Source organism: Bufo gargarizans, chromosome 9 (genome assembly GCF_014858855.1).
Source record: "Bufo gargarizans isolate SCDJY-AF-19 chromosome 9, ASM1485885v1, whole genome shotgun sequence".
Lineage (NCBI taxonomy): Eukaryota > Metazoa > Chordata > Amphibia > Anura > Bufonidae > Bufo > Bufo gargarizans.
This window is the reverse complement of record NC_058088.1, coordinates 141,068,111-141,092,125: the sequence shown is the minus strand read 5'-3', so window position 1 is coordinate 141,092,125 and position 24,015 is coordinate 141,068,111. Positions and strand designations below refer to the sequence as shown.

Genomic DNA, 24,015 nt, shown 5'->3' with positions numbered 1-24,015 from the left:
TTTGATTTCCTTGTTGAGGTTCATCCTGACTAGGAATTATTTCCTGTTTCAGGATGATTTCTTTTTACAGTTACGTGGGACTGCGATGGGGTCCAACGTGGTGCCGACCTATGCAAATCTTTACATGTCACATCTTGAGGAGTCTATCGTCTATGTGAGCCACCACTTCAGCCATGTGCTGGCGTTCCATTGATGATATTTTCCTGGTTTGGGTCGGCGCCACGGAGGACCTCATCGCTTTCCATAGTTTTTGGAACTCTATTAATCCCAGTGTCAAGTTTACATTGGCACACTCAGTGACTTCTTTGCAATTTTTGGACACTCAAGTCAGTATTCACAATGACAAATTAGTGACGGACTAATATGTGAAACCGAAAGACAAAAACACTGTATTACGTTATGATAGTCACCACCCAAAACCTATGATAAGGTCGCTTCCTTTTAGTCAGCTCCTGAGGGTCAAAAAAATTGTCCAAGATACGGTAATAGCAGAGAAAAGATTGCAGGAAATGGGGTCCAAATTCCAGACACGTGGGTACCCCAAAAAATTGATTCATGAACAGATCAATAGAGTCAAACCGCTCACTACAGAAGTCATCAGAGAGGGATTAGGTAACCATAAATGTTCCCAGGCTTGAATTCCCTTTGTGTCGGAGTTTAGCACAAATAGTGGCAGGATTGCTGCTATAATTAAAAAGCATTGGCAAATTCTCACCAGCAACTTTGATAAAGTGCAGGAGTTTAAACTGCCACCCTTATGCTCTTATCGACGCAGTCCCAACTTAGGTGATAGATTAGTTAAATCCGATATTGGCTCTAACAGGGAGACATGTGAAAGCTACTTTGGTTCTACCCGTAAAGGGTGTTATCCCTGTTACAACTGCATCAATTGTAAATTGATGCTGAGAGGCGACTCTTGTGCATCCCACTTCGGGACAGAGGTTCAAGATCAGACAGTACTTAACATGTGATTCCTCCTATGTTATTTATCTGCTGATGTGCCCATGTGGCCTCCTATATGTTGGGGAGACCACATGGGACGTCAAGACTCGTCTCAATCAACATAGGTTTTCTATCAGAAAACAAAAAATGGATCTCCCTGTATCCAAACATTTTACTGAAGCTAAACATACACAGAATGACCTGCGCTTTAGAATTTTGGAGCAAATATCTCTCTCAAGGCGAGGCGGTGACCGAGTAAAACTTGTGAGCTCTACTGGATTTACACACTTGGTACCCTTAAGCCACATGGTTTAAATGTAGAGTTTAGGATTGTCTAGTCATTGTTTGTGTGTCTTCTCTTCTGGTTCGATGACGTATGTGGAATAGAATACAATAATAGAAAATACTTTCTTTTCTTCCTTTTTTCCATAGGATATGACTTTGAAATACAGCATACGAATGTTCACATATGGCGATGACTGTAGGAATCTTGTTGGCGACCCTTCTTTACTCCTCTATCTTTTGCACTTTACAGTATGTACAACTAATGTTTGAGGACAGTCGCTGTCTGTGGGTTGGTGCAATTCCAGCCCCTTTTTGGGCTTGGGTTGCATCCACACAGACGGTTGCTGTCCCATTTAACATAAATATCATATTTATACAGTATGAGCCCCGATGCAGTTTGGTCCGTGCCCCTCCAGCGGACAGTGGTTTTTGGACACACAGATCCCACTTTACGGCTGTGAGGGACATGGAGCGGATGTGCTGTAATGACGGTGTGACTACCGTACCGCCACGTAGATACAGATATCCCATTGGTGACCGACGTTGACCCGCCGGCCCCCGATGCTTGGTCAGCTCTGTCTGCTGGATGCTGCGGCGCTCAGGCACTATACGAGTGCCTGTCAAAGCTACATGGGCAGTGTTTTGGCACACGCATGCGCCCTGAAGCAATGCTCTAAAGTGGCCATCTTTGATGTGGTTTGCACGTCTTGTATTACCACTGTGAATCTCGCGATAGCGGTTGGAGCGGCGCATGCGCCGTTCTCCTTTCCGGACGCCAACAAGCTCCCATCATGTCCACTTTGCCTGAAGTGATCCATTCAAAGGTTTTTAATTTATATTATGTTTAACACATTTGTTCACTTGTCACCTGTGATTAATAATTATGGAGTTTTTGTGATTCTGTATCGTTTTCATGACACTATGAAATTTTTATGAACATATTGACAATGCTGCTATCTTGAATCACGTTGTTACACTGACCAATTTTGTAATATGGCTGTAATATTTATGCATTTGCACTTTATTATATGATGTATCAATTTGTATCTAGTCAATTACTTGCACTATTTATAGATGTAATTTGGCACATGTTACTCAGCTGGAAAAAGGCTCCATGGTGAGAGCTGAAACGTCGCTGATGACTGAATAAGGCTCCTTTCACACTAGCGTTCGTCGGTCCGCTCGTGAGCTCCGTTTGAAGGGGCTCACGAGCGGACCCGAACGCTTCCGTCCAGCCCTGATGCAGTCTGAATGGATGCGGATCCGCTCAGACTGCATCAGTCTGGCGGCGTTCAGCCTCCGCACGGACAGGCGGACAGCTGAACGATGCTTGCAGCGTTCGGGTGTCCGCCTGGCCGTGCGGATCCGTCCAGACTTTCAATGTAAGTCAATGGGGACGGATCCGTTTGAAGATGCCACAATATGGCTCAATCTTCAAGCGGATCCGTCCCCCATTGACTTTACATTGAAAGTCTGGACGGATCCGTCCGAGGCTATTTTCACACTTAGCTTTTATATGCCAATATAATGCAGACGGATCCGTTCTGAACGGAGCCTCCGTCTGCATTATTATGATCGGATCCGTTCAGAACGGATCCGATCGAACGCTAGTGTGAAAGTAGCCTAAACCATCCACAATCATCTGGAGTGCTGCCTTCTTTTTGCCACATTATCCATACTTGGGACCTTGGTCTCAGGTCCCTTAGGGTACTTTCACACTAGCGTTTTTCTTTTCCGGCATAGAGTTCCGTCTCAGGGGCTCTATACCGGAAAAGAACTGATCAGGCATATCCCCATGCATTCTGAATGGAGAGTAATCCGTTCAGTTTGCATCAGGATGTCTTCAGTTCAGTCGTTTTGACTGATCAGGCAAAAGAGAAAACCGTAGCATGCTACGGTTTTTTCTCCGGCGAAAAAAACTGAAGACATGCTTGAACGCCGGATCCGGCATTTTTTCCCATAGGAATGTATTAGCGCCGGATCCGGCATTCAGAATACCGGATCCGTCGTTCCGGCATGCGCAGATCGGTAAAAATGCGAAAAATGTACAAGACGGATCTGTCGGTCCGCATGACAAGCCGTCCTTGCAATGCATTTGTGAGACGGATCCGCATCCGGATCAGTCTCACAAATGCTTTCAGGCAGCAGCAGATCGGCGGATCCGGCGGCCAGTTCCGACGACGGAACTGCCCGCCGGATCACACTGCCGCAAGTGTGAAAGTAGCCTTAGGAGGATTTTTTGCACCCACATCTTTGTGTGCTGAGATATAGATATACAGACGTGGACAAAATTGTTGGTACCCTTTGGTCAATGAAAGAAAAAGTCACAATGGTCACAGAAATAACTTTAATCTGACAAAAGTAATAATAAATTAAAATTCTATAAATGTTAACCAATGAAAGTCAGACATTGTTTTTCAACCATGCTTCAACAGAATTATGTAAAAAAATAAACTCATGAAACAGGCATGGACAAAAATGATGGTACCCCTAGAAAACACAGAACATAATGTGACCAAAGGGACATGTTAATTCAAGGTGTGTCCACTAATTAGCATCACAGGTGTCTACAACCTTGTAATCAGCCATTGGGCCTATATATATGGCTCCAGGTAATCACTGTGTTGTTTGGTGATATGGTGTGTACCACACTCGACATGGACCAGAGGAAGCAAAGGAAAGAGCTGTCTCAAGAGATCAGAAAGAAAATTATAGACAAGCATGTTAAAGGTAAAGGCTATAAGACCATCTCCAAGCAACTAGATGTTCCTGTGAGTACAGTTGCACATATTATTCATAAGTTTAAGATCCATGGGACTGTAGCCAACCTCCCTGGACGTGGCCGCAGGAGGAAAATTGATGACAAATCTAAGAGACGGATAATCCGAATGGTAACAAAAGAGCCTAGAAAGACTTCTAAAGAGATTCAAGGTGAACTTCATGCTCAAGGAACATCAGTGTCAGATCGCACCATCCGTCGTTGTTTGAGCCAAAGTGGACTACATGGGAGACGACCAAGGAGGACACCATTGTTGAAAACGAATCATAAAAAAGCAAGACTGGAATATGCCAAACTACATGTTGACAAGCCACAAAGCTTCTGGGAGAATGTCCTGTGGACAGATGAGACAAAAATCGAAGTTTTTGCCAAGGCACATCAGCTGTATGTTCACAGACGAAAAAATGAAGCATATCAAGAAAAGAACACTGTCCCTACTGTGAAACATGGAGGAGGCTCTGTTATGTTCTGGGGCTGCTTTGCTGCGTCTGGCACAGGGTGTCTTGAATCTGTGCAGGGTACAATGAAATCTCAAGACTATCAAGGAATTCTAGAGAGAAATGTACTAGCCAGTGTCAGAAAGCTTGGTCTCAGTCGCAGGTCATGGGTCTTGCAACAGGACAATGACCCAAAACACACCGCTAAAAACACCCAAGAATGGCTAAGAGGAAAAAATTGGACTATTCTAAAGTGGCCTTCTATGAGCCCTGACCTCAATCCTATTGAGCATCTTTGGAAGGAGCTGAAACATGCAGTCTGGAAAAGGCACCCTTCAAACCGGACACAACTGGAGCAGTTTGCTCATGAGGAGTGGGCCAAAATACCTGCTGAGAGGTGCAGATGTCTCATTGACAGTTACAGGAAGCGTTTGATTGCAGTGATTGCCTCAAAAGGTTGCGCAACAAAATATTAAGTTAGGGGTACCATCATTTTTGTCCATGCCTGTTTCATGAGTTTATTTTTTTACATAATTCTGTTGAAGCATGGTTGAAAAACAATGTCTGACTTTCATTGGTTAACATTTATAGAATTTTAATTTATTATTACTTTTGTCAGATTAAAGTTATTTCTGTGACCATTGTGACTTTTTCTTTCATTGACCAAAGGGTACCAACAATTTTGTCCACGTCTGTATATATCTACATCTATATATAGCGGCTTTTGACAGATTGAACTTTTTGTCACAAGTTAGCAAAGGGAGACTTTGTGAAGGAAATATAAAAATAAAAATAATTTCCTATGAACTCGCCATGCCCCTCACGGAATACCTTGGGGCGTCTTTTTCCCAAAATGGGGTCATATGTGGGGTATTTATACTGCCATTTTAGGGGCCCTAAAGCGTGAGAAGAAGTCTGGAATCCAAATGCCTAAAAATGCCCTGTGAAATCCTAAAAAGGTACTCATTGGAATTTGGGCCCCTTTGCACACCTAGGCTGCAAAAAAGTGTCACATGTGGTATCGCCGTACTCAGGAGAAGTAGGGCAATGTGGTTTGGGGTGTATTTTTACATATACCCATGCTGGGTGAGAGAAATATCTCTGTAAATTGACAACTTTGTATACATTTAAAGAGCCAATAAAGAGAGAAGGGCAGGGGGGGGGGCTTTTCATGGGTCCGGACTTTAAGTAGCAGGCTACATAGAGCGGAGCCCAGGGATGTCCCTGCACTTTCTATTATTCCTGGGCGCCGCTCCGTTCGCCCGCTGTGGCCCAGTTACCGTCTGCTGCTCTTTATACTAATTACTACTATCAGAGCAATGGAGAGCAGACATCAGCCTCTCTCCCTGGGAGTTCCTTCTCCCTGGCTGTGACGCTCTGCACTGCGATTAGACAGCGCTACAGCCAGGGAGAAGGAAGTGAGAGAAGTCGATGATGTCTTCTCCCCATTGCTCCGATAGTACTAATTAGCATACGGAGCGGCGCCCAGATATAATAGTAAGTGGAGGGAGATGCCTGGGTGCCGCTCTATGTGGCCTGCCACGTACCCATGAAAGGTCCTCTTTAACCTTTAATACAGGAGGCAGGTGCCAGCAGCAGAATCACATAGCCAGCACCCTGCCTCTGACAGGGAGCTGCAATCCGCGGCAGTTAACGCCTCAGGTGCGGCACCCGAGAGGTTAACTGCTGCTGATCTGCTGCCCGCACCAGCCTCCAGTATTAAAGGTTAATCATTGGTGGCACAGTGCGCCCCCCTCAACCCCCCCAGTATTAAAATCATTGGTGGCAGTAGCAACAGTGTCCCCTCCCCCCTCGTTGGTGGTGCAGTGGCAGCTTCTGATCAGAGCCCCAGCAGTGTAATCGCGGGGCTCCAATCGGTTGCCAGGGCGCTACTGAAGCCCTGGCTGCCATAGTCTGCTCCCTGCTGCTGTGTGTACTATGCACAGGGCAGCAGGTAGAGTGTGAAGTCCTATTCACCCTAGTAGAGATCTATTAAGGTGAATAAGACAAGGGATTAAAAGATCCCAAGTTCTAGCCCCTAAGGGGGGGGGGGGGGAATAGCTATTAAATAAAAAAACTTAAATCCTCAATTTCACCTTCAGGACCAGGCCATTTTTTGCAAATCTGACCAGTGTAAGGCTACTTTCACACTAGCGTTCGATCGGATTCGTTCTGAACGGATCCGATCATAATAATGCAGACGGAGGCTCCGTTCAGAACGGATCCGTCTGCATTATTTTTAGCATATAACAGCTAAGTGTGAAAATAGCCTCGTACGGATCCGTCCAGACTTTCAATGTAAAGTCAATGGGGGACGGATCCGCCTGAAGATTGAGCCATATTGTGGCATCTTCAAACGGATCCATCCCCATTGACTTACATTGTAAGTCTGGGCGGATCCGCACGCCTCCGCACGGCCAGGCGGACACCCGAACGCTGCAAGCAGCGTTCAGCTGTCCGCCTGTCCGTGCGGAGGCGAGCGGAGCGGAGGCTGAACGCCGCCAGACTGATGCAGTCTGAGCGGATCCGCTCCATTCAGACTGCATCAGGGCTGGACGGCTGCGTTCGGGTCCGCTCGTGAGCTCCTTCAAACGGAGCGCACGAGCGGACCGACGAACGCTAGTGTGAAAGTAGCCTAAGGCTACTTTCACACTTGCGTTCGGAGCGGATCCGTCTGGTTTCTGCACAGACGGATCTGCTCCTATAATGCAAACACTTAGATCCGTTCAGAACGGATCCGTTTGCATTACCATGAACAAAAAAAAAAATTTTTTCAAACGGATCCGTTTTGACTTTAAATTGAAAGTCAATGGGGGACGGATCAGTTTGAAAATTGAGCCATACCGTGTCAACTTCAAACGGATCCGTCCCCATTGACTTATATTGCAAGTCTGGACGGATCCGTTTGCCTCCAGACGGCCAGGCGGACACCCGAACGCTGCAAGCAGCGTTCAGGTGTCCGCCAGCGGAGCGGAGGACAAACGGTGCCAGACTGATGCATTCTGAGCGTATCCGTATCCACTCAGAATGCATTAGGGCTGGACGGATCTGTTCGGGGCCGCTTGTGAGCCACTACAAACGGAACTCACAAGCGAAGCCACGAACGCAAGTGTGAAAGTAGCCTTACTTTATGTGGCGAACGCTTTGACTTATCCAGGCCATTCTGAGATTGTTTTTTCGTCACATATTGTACTTTATGACACTGGTAAAAAAAAAGGGAGTAAAAAAAAAAAATGCTTTTTATTTATAAAAAATAAAAATAAATTCCAAAAATTTTGAAAAATTGGGAAATTTCCAAGTTTCAATTTCTCTACTTCTATAATACACAGTAATACCTACAAAAATAGTTATTACTTTACATTTCCCATATGTCTACTTCATGTTAGGATCATTTTGGGAAGGATTTTATTTTTGGGGGATGTTAAAAGGCTTAGAAGTAAATCTTGAAATTTCTCTGAATTTTTCAAAAACCAACTTTTTAAGGACTAGTTAAGGTCTGAAGTCACTTTACGAGGCTTACATTATAGAAACCACCCAAAAATGACCCCATTCTAGAAACTACACCCCTCAAGGTATTCAAAACTGATTTTTACAAACTTTGCTAACCCTTTAGGTGTTCCACAATAATTAATGGAAAATAGAGATAATTTCAAAATTTCACTTTTTTGCCAGATTTTCCATTTTATTTCATTTTTTCCAGTTACAAAGCAAGGGTTAACAGCCAAACAAAACAGTATTTATGGCCCTAATTCTGTGGTCGTAAACCTCTGTATGGGCACACGGCAGGGCGCAGAACGAAAGGAATGCCATACGGTTTTTGGAAGGCAGGTTTTGCTGGACTGGTTTTTTGACACCATGTCCCATTTGAAGCCCCCCTGATGCACCCCTAGAGTAGAAACTCCAAAAAAGTTACCACATTTTAGAAACATTTTAGGGTGGCAGTATTGTTGGTACTATTTTAGGATACATATGATTTTTGGTTGCTCTATAGTACACTTTTTGTGAGGCAAGGTAACAAGAAATAGCTGCTTTGGCACACTTTTTTGTTATTTACAACATTCATCTGAAAGGTTAGATCATGTGGTATTTTTATAGAGCAGGTTGTCACTGACGCGGTGATACCTAATATGTATACAATTTTTTTATTTAAGTTTTACACAACGATTTCATTTTTTAAACAAAAAAAAGAAAGTTTTAGTGTCAGAACCATAGTTTTTTCAGTTTTGGAGCGATTATCTTAGGTACGGTATGATTTTTGCGGGATGAGATGACTGTTTGATTGGCACCATTTTGGGGTGCATATGACTTTTTAATCGCTTGCGATTACACTTTTTGTGATGTAAGGTGACAAAAAAATTGTTTATTTAGCACAGTTTATTGTTTACGGTGTTCATCTGAGGGGTTAGGTCATGTGATATTTGTATAGAGCCGGTCGATACGGACGCGGCGATACCCAATATGCAGGGCTCCAGATGGCGACCAAAATTTGCAGATGGCGACAAGACTTTTTAGTCTTGTCGCCATTTGCGACTGTACCGCCGCAATCCTGCGCAGCCCAAGTTCTCTTCAGTAGCACAGTCAGTGGAGAAGGAAGGAGTCCCTCCCTCTCCACTGTGACGCGGCGGCCACTACCACCAATGGCGAGATAGCAGGGAGGAGGAGGGGAGGAGCTGTCGCCACTGCGCCACCAATGAATGTAAAACATAAGTATAGGCAGCGGTATCACAGACCCGGCACCCGGCCTCAATAACAGGGCATGACGCGGCACCCCTCAGGTGCCACAGATCGCATGCCCTGTTATTGAGGCCGGGTCTGTGATACCGCTGCAGACAATTGTATAAAGGAGGTAAAGAGGACCTTTCATGGGTCCAAAGAATATGAACTTAGTAGCAGGCTGCATAGAGCGGCGCCCAGGGATCTAAGTGCACTTACTATTAGTCCTGGGCGCCGCTCCGTTCGTCCGCTGTGAAAATACCAGGGGCCACAGCGGACGAACAGAGCGGCGCCCAGGACTAATAGTAAGTGCACTTAGATCCCTGGGCGCCGCTCTATGCAGCCTACTACTAAGTTCATATTCTTTCGACCCACGAAAGGTCCTCTTTAATTACATTAATTGCTGATGCAGTACGCCCTCCCAAAGCCTCATCACCCCCCATTATCACTGGCCACAAGTCCCGTGCCTCCCCCCCCCCCCCCCCCAATTGTATTATGGTGGCTACAGGGTCCCATCCCCTCCATTGGTGGCAGTGGCAGATTACACTGCTGGGGCTCAGATCGTTACCATGGCAGCCAGGACACTACTGAATCCCTGGCTGCCATGTGCACAAAGCACAGGGAGATGTGAGATCCTATTCACCCTGATAGATCTCTATCAGGGTAAATAGCATAAGGGATGAAAAGATCCAGGTTCTAGTCCCTAAGGGTAGAAATGGTTATTAAATACAAAGTTAAAAAAAACTAAAAAAAATACCAAAATACTAAAAAAGTTTAAATGGCCCCCTTCCCAGTTTTACATATAAAATTTACAAACAATAAAGAATAAACATATTACATATCGCCACGTCCCAAAAAGTGTGAGCTATTAAAATATAAAAAAATATTTCCGCTCGGTGAAGGCCGTAACAGGAAGAAAAAAAAAAAAAAAAAACACCTCTAAACCACGCAATTCGACATTTTTTGTCACCTTGTCCCCTAGAAGATGTCCCTGGATGTGAGAGCTCTGTGGTTTTCTCCTATATGTAGTGCTGGCTCACTACTGTGACCTGCGTCTCCTTCTCAAAGTCCTTTTTTTTTTTTTATTATATGCATTTTAAATTTGGCGACTAAAAAATGTAATTTGGCCCCTAAATTTTTTAGTTAAGGCATTGGCTCCTGGTCATTTTTTTTTGTCTGGAGCACTGATATGTATACTTTTTTTAATTTATGCAAGTGTTACACAATAATATCATTTTTTAAATAAAAAAAATATATATATAAAAAGCATGTTTTAGTGTTTCCATATCCTGAGCCATATTTTTTGGTCTATGGTCTCAGGTAGGGGCTCATTTTTTGCGGGATGAGGTGACTGTTAGATTGATACTATTTTGGTGGGCATACGCCTTTTTGATCGCTTGCTGTTGTACTTTTTGTGGCGGAAGTGACATCAGCCGCCTTCAGAAGCGCTTCGGTCAGTGCTCCAGACTAAAAAAAATATGAAGGAGCCATTGGCTCCTAACCTGAAAAATTTAGGAGCCAAATGAAATTTTTAGTCGCCAAATTTAAAATATATATAATATAGCTGGGATGCTTAGGAGCATATAAGCCATCTGCCTCATGCACACGAACGTGTATATTCTTTCCATGTCCATTCCGTTTTTGTATTTTTTGCAGGCCGAATACGGAACCATTCATTTCAATGGGTCTGCAAAATAAACGGAAGTTACTCCGTGTGCTTTCTGTTTCTGTATGTCCGTACTTCTGTTCCGCAAAAAAATAGAACAAGTCCTATTATTGTCTGCATTACAGACAAGGATAGGACTGTTCTATTAGGGGCCAGCTGTTACGTTCCGCAAAATACAGAATACACACGGACGTCATCCGTATTTTATGCAGAACCATTTTTTGCAGACCGCAAAATGCATACGGTCGTGTGCAAGAGGCCTAAGTCTGAGAGGACACAATAAGCCCTTTAAGCAGTGCATGTTGATTAAGTCAGCTGGCACATGCCCAATGAGGCAGGTCTGTGAACAGTACCGTACCATGAGCTTTTAATTTACTTTTTTACTAGGCCATCAGCACCTGCAATGAATAAAAATAATCTAACACAGCAATCTAACTCCTGTTATAGGTGTCAAGGCTGTCCATCATTAGTGCATGGACAGCTTAAACCAGGAACACACTAGAAATCACTAGTACATACGTCATTTAGTGCTGATTTGGAAAAATATTAAAGGAGTTGACAAGGGAGGCAAAAAATTTTGTACAGTGCTCAGGGTGGTTTAAAAAGGATCAATACTCACCACCACTGATCCCCTGCCACTCCTATTTCAATGCTTAATGGGTCCCCACTGGTCTCTGCACATAGGAAATGCCAGCTCAGTCAATCACTGGCCAAGAAAAGTATAGCGCCATGGCTAGTGATTGGCTGAGCAGGCTTCTCCTGGCATTTTTCTGCTTGTGGAGACTGGACCATTAAGTAGAGACCAGTGGAAACCCAGTTGGAACGGGAACATCAGGGATTGAGGGATGGCGAGTTTTGATTCTTTAATATAAAACCACTCCAAACACTTTACTAAAATTTTGCACTGCACTGGACAATCCCTTTAAACATTTTGTACTCAGTACTTAAAAGGGACAGCAATAGGTTAGATAATAAAAAAAAATAAAAAAAACTCTCACTAGTTGAATCCCACATTACTCCTGCACTGATCCTTCCTTATTTTCTGGTGCTGTACATTCACATGATGCGAGTCTACGGTCACCTGCTGCATATGCTGGCATCACCAATGACGGCAGTAATTGTCTGCAATGGTCACATGGACATATTCCATGTCATGACTTCAGGAAAGAAAAAACTGCTGGGGACAACAGCATCAGTGCTGGAGTGGCCGGGAATTAACCGGCGAGCGAGTTTTTTTTTTTTTTTTTCATATTTCCTGCGCTTAATTTCTTTTGAATTAAAGTTCTTGAAAATCCCTTTAATTACTAATTAACCTTATTTATGCAGTAATGATGGTCCTGAGTACTAATAATGTGCAATCAGCACTGTAGAAACTGGGGAATATGGACAAGAACAAATGCAGAATACATACCCATGTTTCAGGCTCCTTAAAGTTTATGAGATTAGGGAAGCCATTAAACGTTTGAGACTTGTTAGTCACATCAGTTTGTTGTGAGGGAAAACTGGAGTCCAAGGTCTGCTGGGAGCTTGATGGGATTTGCGATGTAGGAGTGCTGAAATCACACGTCTGTGAGATCCCGGCCCGGAGTCCTGCTGAGTGCAGGAGCGCACGGCGTCATTGGTTGCTATGACGCCGTGCGCTTCCTGCTGCCGCCGCACTACAGTAATACACTGGGATCATACCAGTGTAACACTGTACAGCGGCGGCAGCAGGAAGCGCACGGCGTCATAGCAACCAATGACGCCGTGCGCTCCTGCACTCAGCAGGACTCCGGGCCGGGATCTCACAGACGTGTGAATTCAGAAGCAGACTGCTGGAAGCGGAAGCACAAGATGCGGGAACCCAAGCCACGCCCACCCTCTATGCCGAGTAGTGTGAGGGGGCGGATCTTCAGCCAGCAGACGGCTGCAGCGTGTCTGGATGAAAGCCTATTTTTCTTAGACAGAGCGGCGGAGGGTTTAGGCGCAAATGGCGACAAGACTACAAAGTCTTGTCGCCATTTTGCAATTCCAAGTCGCATTGGCGACCATTTTGGTCGCCATCTGGAGCCCTGTTCGGTGCGCACCCGGCAAACGCCACGGAGGCTCGGCGGGAGATCGCGTCCGGGAGCAGTCTCATATAATAATTGAGCGAGGCCTCCCTCCTTCACCCCTGCCCAGCATTAGTACGCCGACCGCAGGAGGGCAGGGGGAACACCGGTAGGTGTCATGAAAAAGATCCGTCTTCATCTCCCCACAGGGAGACTATCTCTGCCCCTGTCCTCTGTAGGGCCAGGAAACACTGGTGTTGGGGGTGGGATTTAAACCCTCTCTGTTCCTGCCCCTACAGAGGTCAGGGGTCAATCTCCTCGTACCATGAGGTGGAAAAAAAATTGTTTATTTAGCTTTTTTTTTTAGGGTGTTCATCTGAGTGGTTAGGTCATGTGATATGTTTATAGAGCCGGTTGATACGGGCGCGGCAATACCAAATATGTCAACTTTACCCCCCCTATTTACCAAGGAGCCTGCTCAATGATTTCACCAGGCACCTTGTTCCGATCACCGCCCGCCGGTGATCAGAAATACACAGGAGGCACAGATACGCCCTGTGTCCTTAAAGGGAACCTGTAACCTGGATTTTAGGTATAGAGCTGAGGACATGGGTTGCTAGCACATCCGCAATACCCAATCCCCATAGTTCTGTGTACTTTTATTCTGTAAAAAAACGGATCCATATGCAAATTAGCCTGAGATGAGTCCTGTACCTGACTCATTTCATGTACAGGACTCAACTCAAGGTTAATTTGTATATGTACACACACACACACACACACACACACACAATAAAAGCACACAGAGCTATGGTGATATTGCAGATGTTCTAGCAGCCATCTAGCAACCCATGTCCTCAGCTCTATACACAAAATCCCGGTGAGATAGAAACAGAATGTGTCGGCAGATAAGAACCATTTGGCCCATCTAGTCTGCCCAATATACTGAATACTATGAATAGCCCCTGGCCCTATCTTATATGAAGGACGGCCTTATGCCTATCCCATGCATGCTTAAACTCTTTCCCAATTTTACATATAAAATATATGAACAATAAATAAATATACATATCACATATTGCCACGTCTGAAAAGTCAAAACTATAAAAATATTTTAAAAAATATATAAAAATCTCTGCAGTGAATGCCGGTGACATCACTCTCAGCCACATGAATTATTCAAAGTGCCTGGTTGGGCAGTAACAAGGCGGCAACCAACCGCGCTAAGGCTACTTTTACACTAGCGTTCGGGTGTCCGCTTGTGAGTTCCGTTTGAAGGCTCTCACAAGCGGCCCCGAACGGATCCGTCCATCCCTAATGCATTCTGAGTGGATGCGGATCCGCTCAGAATGCATCAGTCTGGCAGCGTTCAGCCTCCGCTCAGCAGGCGGACACCTGAACGCTGCTTGCAGCGTTCGGGTGTCCGCCTGGCCGTGCGGATCCGTTTTAAGATGACACTATGGCTCAATCTCCAAATGGATCCGTCCCCCATTGACTTAATGTAAAAGTCTGGACGGATCCGTTCAGGCTACTTTCACACTTAGAATTTTTTTTACAATATAATGCAGACGGATCCGTTCTGAACAGAGCCACCGTCTGCATTATATGAGCGGATCCGTCTCAGACGGATCCGCTCTGAACGCTAGTGTGAAAGTAGCCTAAGGCAACACTATGGCTCAATCTTCAAATGGATCCGTCCCCCATTGACTTTCAATGTAAAGTCTGGACGGATCCGTCTGAGGCTACTTTCACACTTAGGGCTCTTTCACATCTGCGTTATTGTCTTCCGGCATAGAGTTCCGTCGGGGCTCTATGCCGGAAGAATACTGATCAGGATTATCCTAATGCATTCTGAATGGACAGTCCGTCCTTCAGGATGCATCAGGATGTCTTCCGTTCCGGAACGGAACGTTTTTTGGCCGCAGCAAATAGCGCAGCATGCTGCGCTTTTGGCTCCGGCCAAAAATCCGGAACACTTGCCGCAAGGCCGGATCCGGAATGAATGCCCATTGAAAGGCATTGATCCGGATCCGGCCTTAAGCTAAACGTCGTTTCGGCGCATTGCCGGATACGACGTTTAGCTTTTTCTCAATGGTTACCGGGACGCTAAAGTCCTGGCAGCCATGGTAAAGTGTAGCGGGGAGCAGCATACTTACCGTCCGTGCGGCTCCCGGCGCGCTCCAGAGTGACGTCAGGGCACCCCACGCACATGGATGACGTGATCGCATGGCACATCATCCGTGCGCATGGGGCGCTCTGACGTCATTCTGGAGCGCCCCGGGAGCCGCACGGACTGTAAGTATGCTGCTCCCACTATGGCAACCAGGACTTTAATAGCGTCCTGGGTGCCATAGTAACACTGAAAGCATTTTGAAGACGGATCCGTCTTCAAATGCTTTCAGTACACTTGCGTTTTTCCGGATCCGGCGTGTAATTCCGGCAAGTGGAGTACACGCCGGATCCGGACAACGCAAGTGTGAAAGAGGCCTTAGAAATTTTAACAATATAATGCAGACAGATCCGTTCTGAACACAAGTGTGAAAGTAGCCTAAGCCACACACCTCTGGGCATGGCACTTTATTATGAAGGTGGCAGAGCAAAGATTAATGAGGGGGCAGAGATAGTGAAAGCACAGTGCAGTGCAGCAGGAAGATGGGCAGAAATAAACAGATGTAAACAATGTGCGGGAGCCGTGGTGAAAATAACCTAAAAACATAGGGGGACCTTGATTCAGCTGTTAATAGTGAGAAAACTTTAAAAAAAATAATAATAATTTGATCCCAAACAACCCCTTTAAAGAAGGCCACTCATTTATCCAAAATGTCCCCACGGCCTCCTCCGTGACACACACAAACACCTCAGCTTACCGCTCATACTGGCTGGCTAACTCCGGGTCTGCTCGGGCCTGGGACACAGGACTATCGTCACCGGAGCCCCGGAACCTTCTTTCGGGGGACTCCATCGTGTAAAAAATAAAATAAAAAAGCAATCGGAAAACCCGGCACCACAGAGCACAGCACACCAGACCGAGGCGCCCGCCGCTATTTGAAACCTCCTTCCCAGAAAGCACTGCGAGGGGAGGGGCTACCGGCCGCGGTCTCCACCCTCTCTGGCGGAGGTGTGGCATGTGGGACGGCGGAAGTCTCCGGGCATGTCCGCAGAGCCCACCGGTCCTGTGAAGTCCTACACCGCCCTCGTCCTTACTTTGACATGAAGCGAGCACCAGAATACCTGGCGGGGGATTCAAGGGAAGGACTTGATGGGGAAACCTGTAGGCCAGTTATGCGCCGCTTATTGGACGTATGTCAATTTGTTTCCAAAATATGTTTTGATCCAAGTGGTAAAAGCTGGAAATATTTTAAAATAAAAAGTTTTAGGCTATCCTGTGTTCTCCTGACATTCCAGCTGTAAGGCACTGTTCAGACAGGATCTTTTGCCAGCAGAAGGGTTAAAAAGAGAGAAACCCCTGGGTTGTACATATGGAGTCTGAAGCATGTCCCCTTTTTTGTTCCAGTTGCCTACGGGAAAAAACCAACCACATCAGGGCTCGTTCACGTATGATTTCAATGGTTCTGTTCCATTGTGCTCCTTTAGAGCAGAGGAATTTTTGTGGCAGTTTTCTGAGGCAAACCCAAAAGTGGATCCAACAGGAAAGAGCCCCTTTCACACGAGCGTGACAGATGAGGTCCAGGTACGTTCAGGGTGCGTTCAGTGAAACTCGCACCATTTAGCAAGCAAGTTCAGTCTGTTTTTTTCTACGCGGGTGCAATGAGTTTGGATGCGTTTTTCACGCACATGATAAAAAACGGAAGGTTTACAAACATCTAGCAACAATTAGTGAAAAACGCATTGCATCCGCACTTGCTTCCAGGTGCAATGTATTTTTCACTGAAGCCCCATTCACTTCTATGGGGCCAGGGCTCTGTGAAAAACGCAGAATATAGAACATGCTACGATTTTCACGCGACGCAGATCTGATGCATGAAAAACAACGCTCATTTACACAGACCCATTGAAATGAATGATTCAGGATTCAGTGTGGGTGCTATGCATTAACGTCACGCATTGCACCCGCGCGGAAAACACGCTCATGTGAAAGGGGCCTAAGGTTATTTTCACACTTGCGTTAGATGATTCCATCAGGCAGTTCCGTTGCCGGAACTGCCTGCCAGATCCAGAAAACCGTATGCAAACGGATAGTCTGACAAATGCATTGAAATACCAGATCCGTCTCCGGTGTCATCCGAAAAAACGGATCAAGTATAAATTTTTTTTGCATTTTTAAAGATCTGCGCATGCACAGACTGGGAAGCTGGATCCGTTTCTGGAATACTTGGTACCGAATCCAGTATTAATACATTTCAATGGTAATTAATGTGTGATCCAGCATTCTGGCAAATGTACTGGAACTTTGGCCGGAGAAAATACTGCAGCATGCGTAAAAGTGACTGAACTGAAGACATCCTGATGCATATTTAATGGATTGCTCTCCATTCAGAATGCATTAGGATAAGGCCTCATGCACACGACCGTGCCATTTTTTGCGGTCCGCGGATCCGTTTTTTGCGGGGCTACGGAACAGAGTACGCATCTTTTGCGGCCCCATTGAAGTGATTGGGTCCGCATCCGAGCCGCAGTTTATGTGGACCAAAACAACGGTCTTGTGCATGAGGCCTAAAACTGAAGCTTTTTTTTCCGGTATTGAGCCCCTGTCACGGAACTCAATACCGGAAAACTAACGCTAGCAGCAACAAAGTATCGTAAGGCTAGTTTAACACCAGCACCTGCCGGCCCTGTTAACTATAATGTGGAGCTGCAGCCCAGCTAGGATTGTTGCGGATATCAACATTTCGATGCCCAATCGATACTTTTGTCCCGGTATCGATACGATACCGGGATTTCCATTTTATCTATACTGGCCTTCTGCGCAGTCTAGTATCACAGAACATGAGTGCGCTGCTGTCGGCACTCTCATGTTCCCTCAGCAGCACCAATGGGGAGAGAGGGGCGGAGGAGGGGAGGGCGCACTGCGCCACCAATGATAGTACTTTTCATGGGTCCTGACTTTAACCACTACAGGACCGCCGCACGCAGGGATGCATCCTGGCGGCGGCCCTGTTATTTCTCCTGGACGTGCCGGTGCGTCATCTCGCGAGACGCGAGATTTCGGGCAGAGCCGGCCCGCGCATGCGCATTGCGGGCCAGCAAAAGTTAAAGAAGTATTTCGTCACCAGCCTGCCAGCCAATGATCAGTGCTGGCAGGCTGGTGATTTTCAGAAAAACTAATCAGAAGCCATTTAACACCTTATATTTATAAATATAAAGGTGTTAAATGGCTGCTGTGCTCCTCTGCTGGTCCTTTTCGTCGGTTGGTCCCAGCAGAGGAGCACAGTTCACAGTGAGTACACCAAACAGCACACTTAGCCCCCAGATCACCCCCCATCACCCCAATTAACCCCTTGATCGTCCCTGTCAATCACCTAGTGAAAGGGAAAAAAGTAATCAGTGTAAACTGTCACTTTTTTTTTCCACTAGTATTGACGGTTAGGTTTAGGATAGTTTAGGTTAATATGTAGAGAGAATCTAAATCGCACATCCTCATTCCTATACTTCTGATATGACAACTGTTCACAATTTGCAGCATTTCTTTTGATAAAACATGGCTATACAGCACTAGTATCAATCATTTGCTGTGCACTATTAGGAGGCATTAGTATACAGTTTGATCAAAGAGCATAGGCCCACTTACTGCGACAAGGTTGCCTCTTTTTTAAGTGGGGACCTACTCTAACCATGGCGCGGCGCCGTGCGGCGACCACCGCGCCTCAACACCGCTCCAGCAGGCAATGGGATCCGCTTAGCAGAAGTCTGCAAAGGGTCCCTGAAGCCACACAGCGGCCCCACTGTGCGGCAAAGCCACCTAGGCCCCAGATCCCATCACTCCACCAGCACAGCACAGAAGCAGCGACGGCCACCGTCCAGCGCCACATGTGAACTGTGCAAAGGGATCCCCTGTTCACAGCTTCTCAGGAACTCCGACTGAGATGTGGTAGGAATTATTAGACCCTTTGCTAAGCGGATCCCATTTCCTGCTGGAGCGGTGTGGAGGCGCGGTGGTCGCCGCACGGCGCCGCGCCATGGTTAGGATAGTTTAAGCCCCTTTGTTAGGCAGTTAGCATCGATTAGCGCCCAGCCCACCGCACCGCAGTCAATGATTTGCTGATTAGCGTATCGCTAATCAGCTTTTGTACTTTTATAGTATCTGTAAGTGATCAGAACTGATCACAGTCAGATCTATAATAGTATTAGTGTCACCTTAGCTCGCCCTCCACCCAAAACGCAGTGTTTGTCCGATCAGGCCTGATCGGTCGCCCTCACGTGCGTTCACCCACGCCCGCCCTGCCGCAGTGACAATTTTTATAAATTTTTTTATCATTGCACAATCACTTTACAAGCGCTGCGGCGATAAAAAAAAAAATCAGTTTTGATATTTTTTATCAATCGCAGCATCTTCCGGTACTTTGCTAGCCGCCCATTTGTAAGACAGGCTTGCTTTTTTTTCTTGGGTAGTCTCAGGGAATACACCCTAAATTTAGTTGTCCAAATGGCAAATAAGGGGTATTCTTCTGAAGAGGCCTACAGGCTTCTGACCCAGTCGGATGAGGAATGGGAACCCTCATCTGACGAATCCAGCGGATCCAGTCAGAATATGAACCTGTAGAAAGCAGTGGCAGTCTGACCCAAAGTTCGGACGATGAGGTTGAGGTCCCTGATACCACCAGGCGTACCCGGCCCCGTGTTGGTAGACCACAGGTTGCGCAGGATCCGCTTCAAGGGCAGCAGAGCGGGGCTGGCGCTGTCGGATTACGTGGTGAGGCATACACCAGCAGCGCAGCCCATCCTGGACCTAGTACCAGCACTGCCGTACAACATGGTGAAGTGGCGAGCACCAGAAGTGCAGTTGAAGCTGGTACGGTGGCACGTGCATTAGTTCCCCCGTCGCAGCCACCGCACAGACAGGCCCGTAGAGCTCTTAGAGTCCCTGAGGTGCTGGCAAACCCTGATAAGGCAGCCCCCAACTTCAGCTGCACCAGTAGTTCCCCCTTTCACCGCCCAGTCTGGAGTTCGGTTAAGACAGCTCAGATCGGATCGGCACTGTTTTATTTTTTTTAGCTGTTCTTGACTGCGGAGCTGTTGGACTTAGTCGTGGCAGAAACAAATCGATATGCCACTCAATTTATAGCCGCCAACCCGGGAAGCTTTTATGTCCAGTCTTTCCGGTGGAAACCCGTCCAAGTTTCCGAAATTAAAACTTTTCTGGGCCTTCTCCTCAATATGTGCCTAACAAAAAAGCATGAATTGCGGTCATATTGGTCCACAAACCCAATTCATCACATGCCCATGTTCTCTGCTGCCATTTCCAGGACACGATTTGAGACCATCTTGTGTTTTCTGCACTTTAGTGACCTCTCGTCCCAGAGGCCACCCAGCTTTTGACCGGCTAAAAAAAAAAATCGGCCCCTTATAGACCACTTTAACACCAAATTTGCAGATTTGTATACCCCTGAGCAAAACATCTGTGTAGACGAGTCCCTTATACATTTTACCGGGCGCTTTCAAACAATACATCCCAAGCAAGCGCGCCCGGTATGGGGTCAAATTGTATAAGCTCTGTGAAAGGGCCACAAATTTTGTGTCTATGAGGGTAAAGATCAGACCCTGGAGCCGGTCGGTTGCCCTGACTACCTGGGGAGCAGTGGGAAGACAATCTGGGACTTGGTGTCATCCTTATTTGGCAAGGGGTACCATCTTTATGTGGACAATTTTCACACAAGTGTGGCCCTCTTCAGGCATTTGTTTCTAGAACAGATTGGCTGCTGTGGCACCACGCGACCTAGTCGCCGGGGCTTCCCCCAACGGCTCATTACCACCCGTCTTGCAAGAGGGGAGAGGGCTGCCTTGTGTAACGAAGAACTGCTCGCAGTGAAATGGAGAGACAAGCGTGACGGTTACATGCTCTCCTCCATTCATGCAGACACAACAATCCAAATTGAACGAGCAACCAGTGTCATTGAAAAGCCCCTCGGTGTCCATGACTATAATTCGCTCATGGGAGAGGTGGACTTCAATGACCAGATGTTGGCTACCTATTTACTTTCCCGCAGAACCAGATGCTGGTATAAGAAGGTGTCTGTATATTTGATTCAATTGGCTGTATATAATAGTTTTGTTCTCTACAGTAAGGCTGGGAGAAGAAGATCCTTCCTCAAATTTCAGGAAGAAATCATCGAAAACCTCCTGTATCCAGGAAGTTCCGTGGCCCCAACCACCAGTATAGTGAGCCGTCTACACAAGCGATATTTCCCCAGTGTCGTTGCTGGTGCCTCAAACCAACCGCCACCCCGAAAAAATATTTGTGTCTGTAGCAGGAGTGGAATAAGGCGTGACACCCGCTATTTCTGTCCTGACTGCCCTGACCACCCTGCCCTATGCTTAGGGGAGTGTTTCCGGAAGTACCACACACAGGTACACTATTAGCATAGGGATTGCATCTCACAGGACATGCACACAGGGCTCTTAGGGCCCTTTCACACAGAGCTGATGCAAACCTCTCCTTTCAGGACAAAGTGCATAATGTACTGTAATTTGCGCTTTGAAAATTGTCCCATGGGGAAGGAGAGGTTTGTCCTATAAAGGTAAAAAAAAGCAAAACAAAAAAAAAATCACCGGTAGGCAAAAAAGTTAATGTTCTGTTTCCAAAGTTCATAAAAGTTAATGTTCTGTTCATGTTAATAAATTTATTGCGTTGCGGCCTGGTTTTTTCTTTTTTTTACCTTCCAGGTGGACCAACCGATCGACTAGCTGCAGCACTGATGTGCATTCTGACAGAAGCATTGCGCTGCTGTCAGATTGCACAAAAGTCGGTGTATGCGGCGCTGCAAGACAAGATTTCTCCTCTGCAGTAAAAAAGATACGTTTGCCGAGGCTTATGAGCTGAGGGGGCGGCGGTGTTCATATGCTTTGGCAAACACTTTGTATATATAAAAAAAAAAAACGGCAATGATTTATTCATCCACATCGATTGATGTGAATGGAGAAATCGGGTTTGCCAGGGCATACGAGCTAAGTGGGTATGGATGTTGGGCGGAGCTCCTATGTCCTGGCAGACGCCTTTCCCCTCCTTTTTTTTTGGCAGAAATTTTTTCATCCACATTGATCAATGCGAATGAAGAAATCTGTGCCGTTCATTTTTTTCATTCAGCCCGGAGGCTGAACGGAAAAAGAAAATCTAATTACCTGTATGCTCAATATAAGGAGAATTCCTAATGCTGGCCATACATGTAATGATTGCGGAGACCCTCAAATGCCAGGGCAGTACAAACACCCCACAAATGACCCTATTTTGGAAAGAAGACACCCTAAGGTGTTGGGCATAGTGAGTTCATAGAAGTTTTTATTTTTTGTCACAAGTTAGCGGAAAATGATGGGGTTTTTTTTCTTACAAAGTCTTATATTCCACTAACTTGTGACAAAAAATTAAAACTTCCATGAACTCACTATGCCCATCACGAAATACCTTGGGGTGTCTTCTTTCCAAAATGGGGTCACATGTGGGGTATTTATACTGCCCTGGCATTTTAGGGGCCCTAAAGCGTGAGAAGAAGTCTGGATTCCAAATATCTAAAAATGCCCTCCTAAAAGGAATTTGTGCCCCTTTGCGCACCTAGGCTGCAAAAAAGTGTCACACATGTGGTATCGCCGTACTCAGAAGTAGTTGGGCAATGTGTTTTGGGGTGTCTTTTTACATATACCCATGCTGGTTGAGCGAAATATCTCTCTAAAATGACAACTTTGTATAAAAAAAATGTGAAAAGTTGACTTTTAGAGAGATATTTCTCTCACCCAGCATGGGTATATGTAAAAATACACCACAAAACACGTTGCCCTACTTCTTCTGAGTACGGCGATACTACATGTGTGACACTTTTTTGCAGCCTAGGTGGGCAAAGGGGCACAAATTCTAAAGAGTGCCTTGAGGATTTCACAGGGCATTTTTTACACATTTGGATTTCAAACTACTTCTCGCGCATTAGGGCCCCTAAAATGCCAGGGCAGTATAACTACCCCACAAGTGACCCCATTTTGGAAAGAAGACACCCTAAGGTATTTCATGATGGGCATACTGAGTTCATGGAAGTTTTTATTTTTTGTCACAAGTTAGTGAAATATGAGACTTTGTAAGAAAAAACTAAACAAAAAAAAAACCATTTTCCGCTAACTTGTGACAAAAAATAAAAACTTCTATGAACTCACTATGCCCATCAGCGAATACCTTAGGGTGTCTTCTAAATTGTGAGCAACCCTGTAAAGCCTAAGGCCTCTTTCACACAGGTGTTGCGGGAAAATGTGCGGGTGCGTTGCGGGAACACGCGCGATTTTTCGCGCGACTGCAAAACATTAACAGGGGTTAAAAAATAATAATAATAATTTAACTCGCCTTAATCCACTTGTGCCGTGTGCAGCAACAGGTCCTGTTGCTGCACAGAAGACAGACAGAAGAGAAGCCGGGCTGCGCGATCAAGTGGATTAAGGTGAGTAAAATTTTTATATATTTTTTTACCCCTCCAGCGCAATTTTACTATGCATTCTGTATTCAGAATGCTATTATTTTCCATTATAACCATGTTATAAGGGAAAATAATAATGATCGGGTCTCCATCCCGATCGTCTCCTAGCAACCGTGCGTGAAAATCGCACCGCATCCGCACTTGGTCGCGGATGCTTGCGATTTTCACGCAACCCCATTAACTTCTATGGGGCCTGCGTTACGTGAAAAACGCACAAAATAGAGCATGCTGCGATTTTCACGCAACGCACAAGTGATGCGTGAAAATCACCGCTCATGCGAACAGCCCCATAGAAATGAATGGGTCAGTATTCAGTGCGGGTGCAATGCATTCAACTCACACATCGCATCCACGAGGAATGCTCATCTGTGTGAAAGGGGCCTAAAGGTACTTGTGTCACACATGTGGTATCGCTGTACTCAGAAGAAGTAGGGCAATGAGTTTATGGGGTGTATTTTTACATATATTTCTCTCACCTAGCATGGGTATCTCTGTAAATTGACAACTTTGTATAAAAAAAATTAAATAGTTGTCA

At 45.8% G+C, this 24,015-nt stretch overlaps 1 protein-coding gene across 2 annotated transcripts in view; it reads right to left on the bottom strand.

Moving 5' to 3' along the window:
* Positions 1–15,894, bottom strand: part of ERCC6L (ERCC excision repair 6 like, spindle assembly checkpoint helicase) — a 57,792-nt gene extending 41,898 nt beyond the window's left edge. The window contains exon 1 of one of the 2 annotated variants that reach the window (XM_044305895.1): positions 15,720–15,894. In XM_044305895.1, the coding sequence (XP_044161830.1) occupies positions 15,720–15,814 (95 nt within the window). In that variant the 5' untranslated portion in view covers positions 15,815–15,894. The remainder of the gene's footprint in view (positions 1–15,719) is intronic. The other variant, XM_044305894.1, reaches the window with a different exon arrangement.
* Positions 15,895–24,015: the final 8,121 nt, after the last annotated feature.